General features: G+C 55.2%; 2 protein-coding genes across 2 annotated transcripts in view; one reads left to right on the top strand and one right to left on the bottom strand.

Moving 5' to 3' along the window:
• Positions 1 to 1,002: 1,002 nt before the first annotated feature.
• On the bottom strand, positions 1,003 to 1,782 carry HYLS1 (hydrolethalus syndrome 1). The gene has a single exon (XM_009892558.1). The coding sequence runs from the start codon at positions 1,780 to 1,782 to the stop codon at positions 1,003 to 1,005; it is 780 nt and encodes a 259-aa protein (XP_009890860.1).
• A 1,188-nt stretch (positions 1,783 to 2,970) lies between these two features.
• PUS3 (pseudouridylate synthase 3) overlaps positions 2,971 to 6,089 on the top strand; it is a 6,996-nt gene continuing 3,877 nt past the window's right edge. The window contains exons 1-4 of the mRNA XM_009892559.1: positions 2,971 to 3,357; positions 4,560 to 5,125; positions 5,498 to 5,679; positions 5,806 to 6,078. Coding sequence (XP_009890861.1) covers positions 2,971 to 3,357; positions 4,560 to 5,125; positions 5,498 to 5,679; positions 5,806 to 6,078 — 1,408 coding nt within the window. The remainder of the gene's footprint in view (positions 3,358 to 4,559; positions 5,126 to 5,497; positions 5,680 to 5,805; positions 6,079 to 6,089) is intronic.

The raw sequence follows: 6,089 nt of genomic DNA on the forward strand, positions 1-6,089 counted from the left end.
GTGTTGGGGACAGGGACCCCATAGGGCCTGGAGGGTCCTCTACTGGGACAAGGACCCCACAGGGCGCTGACACTGTCCCCCATAGGGTTTGGGGGGCTCCTGGGGGGGACACAGACCCACCCCCAGGGGGTGGGAGGGGGTCCGTGGGGTGTTGGGGGCACAGGCCCCATAGGGCCTGGGGGGTCTTCTGTTGGGACAAGGACCCCATAGGGCACTGACACTGTCCCCCGTAGGGTTTGGGGGGTTCCTGGGGGAACCCAGACCCCCTTGTGGGGTGGTGGGGGTCCCCGGGGTGTTGGGGACAGGGACACCGACCCCTCCAGGGGGTGGCGGACGCCCCTGGGATCAGCCTCACCGCAGCTTCCAGGTGTTTCCCTGTGCCAGAGGTGCCAAATTGTCAGTCCGTCCCAACACCTGGGAAATAATAATAATGTTATTATCACCTTCACTTCATCCTAAAACTCATTTATTTTAAAAATGAGGTAAAATAAGGCAAGGGGAACCGAGAGTTTGGCGGTGCAGGATAGAATCATAGACGCTGGCCGCGGAGGGGTTTAGGAGGCGTTTCTAATTAACCCACAGAACTATACGAAATCTCCACACACTTTATTAAAGATATCGCCGAGACGCTATAAATAAAACCACCTTCGTCGCTCAAACAACAATCCCGGGGCAATTACACGGCAAAACCAAAAAAAGAAATGAAATCGCCAGGCTCGTTCTATTCTTATTTCTCCTGATATTCGAGGAGTCGGGCAGGCAGGTGGGTTTTCGGTGCCCACTCCCCGTCCCGCCTCGCCTGCGGTCGGAAAAGCAGCGGCGGGGGAGCGGGGATGTTTTATCCAGCTCCTTTAACAACCCGAGGCACGTTAAATAGTTTTAATCCCCTGTAGAAGGGCAAAAAAAAAGGGATTTTGTCCAAATTATGGAGGATTTTGAGGAGGAAAAGAGAGCGGGGCGTGCACAGTTAGGTGGTCGGTGTGGAGCCGGGCTGGAGGAGCCTCAGGAGGAGGTGTTTTTTGGGGGGTGGAGGCCCTTGGCCAGGTCCCAGCGGACCTTCCAACGCAGGGCAGCTCGTTTCTTTTCGGTGGGCACGGCGTAAGCGTTGGGGACGTAGAGGTGGTGCGGTTTGCTGGGGAGCTCGGGCCGGAAGAGCATCTGTTCCCTGATAAGCCAGCGCAGTTCTTGCCGCTGATCCTCTCCCGGGATTCGGAATTTTTCCCATTCTCGTTTATATTCAAAATATTTAGCCACTCGGTCGGTTTTGCCCCGGTTACGGCCCAACGGCTCAAACCGGGGGGGAATGAAGGATTTGGGTTGCCCCGCCGCAGCGGCGTACTGAGAAGCAGGAGGGCTCTGGCTCCCAAAATCCTCGAGGAGAAAGGGAGGACTGTCCCCACAGGGCCACCGGCGAGGGGAGGATTCATCGGGGGAGCTGCTGCTCGTCTCGATTTCCCCCTCGGAGATGCTGTCTTCCGGATCGGTCCGTAGCTGAAGCAGTTTCTGCCTCAGGCTCCGAATTTCGGCCTCGCTCTCCGACTCGCTGGTGACCGACTCATCCGAGACCTCTACCCCTCCGTCGGGTCTGCGCCTCAGCACCTTCCTTTTCATTACCAACCGCCTGGGTCCCCTCCGGTCCCCGGAAAACGTAGGGGGGGTTGGCTGCACCCCCAAAGCCAGGGAGGCCTCAGCGTAGGGATCGGCGCGCTCCTGGTTGCCTCCTTCCTGGGCGTACAGCTGGCTCAGCTCCTCCTCGTCCTCCGCTCCCATCGCCTCCTCCATAATTTCCGCCAAACTGGGCGAATCCTGCAAAAAAAACCCCCAAAACCCACCACAGTTAATTTTTTTTTGCAGCACGTTGGAGCTGGCTAAAGATATAAAGGGGGTCTGACTCTCATCTCGGGCTGAGGGGTGTCGATTTAGGTTGTGGTTAATCAGATGAGGGGACTGGGAGTGCTAAATCACCTGCCATCGGCAGAAGGCTCCGTCCCTACGGCAAATGGAAACGCCCCCTGCGAGGCAACCCCTAAATTCCTGCTTGAAAACGATGCTAAAATGAATTACATCATCTAGGAAGTACTAACGGGATGATGGGCAAACACTAGAGGTGTATAACGATTTTCCCCTTGTACCTCTTCTTTTAGAAACACGGTACCTAGTCCTGATTTATAGGGAGAGGGTGTTTTACTTCCGCAGAGGAGGAGAAGGCTGAGCGCAGTGCCCATAGGTGCTTCTGTCGTTGGCTCTCAAAGCCCAAAGGCTGTTGGAGTCCGCTCGAACCTCAAGATCTGCGGCAAAAAGGGATGCGGAGACGGTTTTCGCTCCCTCCGCAGGTTTGGGATATCTTTAAGGGTTGGAAAAAGGCAAGTTTTAGGTTTGGGATATCTTTAAGGGTTGGAAAAAGGCAAGTTTTGGGTTTGGGATATCTGTAAGGGTTGGAAAAAGGCAAGTTTTAGGTTTGGGATATCTTTAAGGGTTGGAAAAAGGCAAGTTTTAAGCGTGCCGTTAGGAAATGTTGGAGCAGATGGTGCGGCGAGATGAATGGCAGCCGTTAGCGGGCTGTCTGAAGTGTTGATGCTGGCTGAGCGCGGTGCGAAAATGGAAAGGGCTCCGTGACGGCTCCGGCGCGGATAGCAAAAGGCTAGCCGGGAACGTGCTGCCACCGCGCCTGGGCTGACGGAGCAGATCCCATCGTGCCGCAGCGGTGGTGGAGGGAAGAGTGATTAAAAAGTGCGCAAAAAAAGAGCCTTGAGTAAGATGAGGCTGTCCGAGCTAAGCCCCTTGGGCCCTTCCCGTGCTCTGCTAGGAACATCAAGGGGTTATAAAAATAAAGAATTACTCCGCAGATAATAATTATTTTACAGAGCAAGCCTCTCGGTGTAGAGAAAAGCCATAATAAAATGCAAAACCCCAATTTCCTTCTTTCTCTGCAGACCCCGAGCAACTAATTAAGGCTCCAAGAGAGCGGCTATGGCCGAAGGGAGCGCAGTTACTGACCAAGAGCGACTCCTGAGGAGGGTGCAGGAGCTGGAAGAGGAGGTGAAGCGGCTACAAGAGAAGCTCCGAGAGGAGAAGGAGGGCGCTGGGAGAAGAGAGGCTCCTCCAGCCCCTGGGAAAACCAAGAAACGCCAACAACGGCCGTTTGATTTTGGCGCTTACGGCCGCAGGCACGTGGCGTTGAAGATCGCCTACCTGGGCTGGGGCTACCAGGGGTTTGCCAGCCAGGAGAACACCAGCAACACCATCGAGGAGAAGCTGTTTGAGGCCTTGAAGAAGACGCGGCTGGTAGACGACAGACAGACCTCCAACTACCACCGCTGCGGGCGGACGGACAAAGGAGTCAGCGCCTTTGGACAGGTCAGGATCCCCCTGAGGCTTTCCCGGATCTTGGGGCTCCTCTGTGGGATGGAGATCCGGTGGGATTAACGTCCCTCAGCGACAGCACAGGTTGGCTTTGTTTTTTAAAAGCCTTTTAAATCTGAAAGCGAGCCTGGCGATGGCTTCCTGCGTGCAGAATGATGGGTTTAGACCTTCAAAGTGTTGATTAGTGCTAGCTTTTTTCCATATTAGTGCTCCTTTTTTCCATATTAGTGCTCCTTTTTTCCATATTAGTGCTCCTTTTTTCCATATTAGTGCTCTCTTTTTTTTTTCCAGGGGGCTGTTTTGAGAGGATGTAATGCATTCTAGGCCACAGCTTCCCCAGTAGCTCAGCGCTGCCAACAAAAAGGGGAGATGCCCCTTCCTTGGCAGAGCCCTGTCAGCTGATTTGACTCACTAACCCCACAAAAAAAAGCCAAAAAATAAATCCAGGAGTTGGATAGCTTCCCACGGAGTCAGGCAGCTGAATTCCTGCACAGAAGGGTCCGAGGGGAGCTGCAGCTAGCGGAAGGGAGCGTGGGAGTGGGAGCTGGAGGAAGGGGAGCGAGCTGGCCGGCTGGGTGGGCACGGAGCCATCGGGGAAAGCACAGCCCTTCCCACGCCGCCATGGCTTCGCTCTCGGGCCGGTCTCTCCTTCCCTGCCGGCTCGGGAAGCGGAGCTGGCTTAGCTTTTGCCTCGTCGGGGTGGTTTTGGCTCGGATGGGCGGTCTGCTCTCCTTCACAAGATGAGCCGCGTGGTTATAAGGGCATGGGCCGCCTTTTCTTGCGCCGTGTAAAGCACGCAGGCACCCGCGGCGTTAATTAACCAGGTGTCCCAGCCAGCCAGGCTGTTACTGCGGTCAAGTCATCACCTCCAGCAAAAAGAAAAGAGGAAAAAAAAAAAAAAAGCAGCACATTATATCCTAAAAACAGTGACTAAAGTTGAAGCTGTTTCGAGATCATGCTACGTAGGCAGTCTGCAACTTTCTCTGTTTTATTAAAGGAATCCGTAGCATCTGCTAGGAACCTTAGCATAGGCACTTGCAGCTCTACCCGCAGGAAGGAGTGGTGAGATCGCCTGATTTAAGACACCTTCATCTGTAGGAGATCCTGAATTTATTTCACAGCGGTGTAGGAAGTCTTGGCTTGACACGCCGAATATGCCCATCTGCCATCTAATCCTGGCTTCCCTCATTTTGCAGGTGATTTCGCTAGATCTCCGCTCGAACCTGTCGGAGGGGAAGAAGCTAAATGGCCACCAGGGTGACTCGGAAGGAAAGAACGAGGGGGAGGAGGAGCTCCGCTACACCCATATTCTGAACAGGGTGCTCCCGCCCGACATCCGAGTGCTGGCCTGGGCTCCCGTGGAGCCCGATTTCAGTGCCCGGTTCAGCTGCCTGAAGAGGACCTATCGCTACTTCTTCCCCTGCGCCCACCTGGACGTGGCCCTCATGAACGCCGCGGCCCAGAGGTACGTGGGAACCCACGATTTCCGTAACTTGTGTAAAATGGACGTCGCCAACGGGGTGGTCAACTTCCAGAGAACGATCCTCAGCGCCGGAGTGACGTGGGTGGAGAGAGGAGGAGAAAGCGGGCTGCAGGATCCCTTCCGTCTGTGCCAGTTTGAAGTGACGGGTCAGGCGTTCCTGTATCACCAAGTCCGCTGCATGATGGCCATCCTCTTCCTCATCGGGCAGAAGATGGAGAGGCCGGAGATCATCGATGAGCTGCTGGATGTGGAGAAGAACCCCCGAAAACCGCAGTACAGGTACAGAGAGCTCGGGGAAAAACCTCCCGGGCTGTTTCGCTAAGCGATTGCTGTGTGCAAAGCGTCGCTGGCAAACCACTTCTCTGCCAGCCTGCGAAGCAGTCTCTCACAATATGGAAGCGAGCTGCCAGCGGCCTCTCTGGGAGGTATCCTTAAGGATCCTGGTTTTCTTGCTCTTGGACAAGCTTTTGATGGCTTTAGTCCTTGGTGTTTGGTTAAAACTAACTCACATTTTAGCAGAAAAAAGAGTTTGGGAAAAGACAGGGCTGGTTTGGGCGGAGAGGACAGGCTGATGCGCTGTTGCCTGAGCCTTTTTTTGGTCACAGCATCCCTCCAGGCGGCGACAGGTAACGCCTTCTCTTTTTCCCCTAGCATGGCAGTGGAGTTTCCCCTCGTCCTGTACGACTGCGAGTTTGAAAACCTTCAGTGGCTCTACGACCGAGAAGTGCAGGAGTTCAACATTACCCACCTGCAGCAGCTCTGGGCCAACCACGCAGTCAAAACTCAAGTGCTGCGTAACATGTTACAAGGGTTAGATGCTGCTCCTGGAGAAAGTAAGGGATGGTTTTGGGGCAATACCTTGGGATGGGAGTAACCAGCTTTAAAAAACAAAGAACGAAGGAAAGGGGTAATTCAACAGATTGTTCAAACCACCGGTATTTTGTCCGATTCTGTCGCAGGCCCGGAGAACACCACGACCGTCCTCTGGGGAGATACGAAGCCTCCGCTCTGCTGCCAGCTCAGCGGCTTCGTGGAAGGCGTCCAAGCCCGCACCTACAAGCCTTTACTGGCCCGCCCCAAGTGCGAGGGGCTGGAGGCCCGCATCCGTCACTTTGTGAGGAGGGGCCGCATCGAACCCCCCCAGGGCCTGGAGCTTGGGGGGGACGGGGACGAGCAGCCCCCCGAGACCAAGGGGGGCCACCGCCGCCATGCCCCGGGGAGCGGCGGCTGGCGCACGGAGCCA

The sequence above is a fragment of the Charadrius vociferus genome, unplaced genomic scaffold, assembly GCF_000708025.1.
Source record: "Charadrius vociferus isolate BGI_N301 unplaced genomic scaffold, ASM70802v2 scaffold289, whole genome shotgun sequence".
NCBI lineage: Eukaryota > Metazoa > Chordata > Aves > Charadriiformes > Charadriidae > Charadrius > Charadrius vociferus.

Coding starts and splice junctions, on each gene's coding strand:
- HYLS1 (XM_009892558.1), bottom strand. CDS start 1,782: ATGGAGGAGGCGATGGGAGCGGAGGACGAGGAGGAGCTGAGCCAGCTG.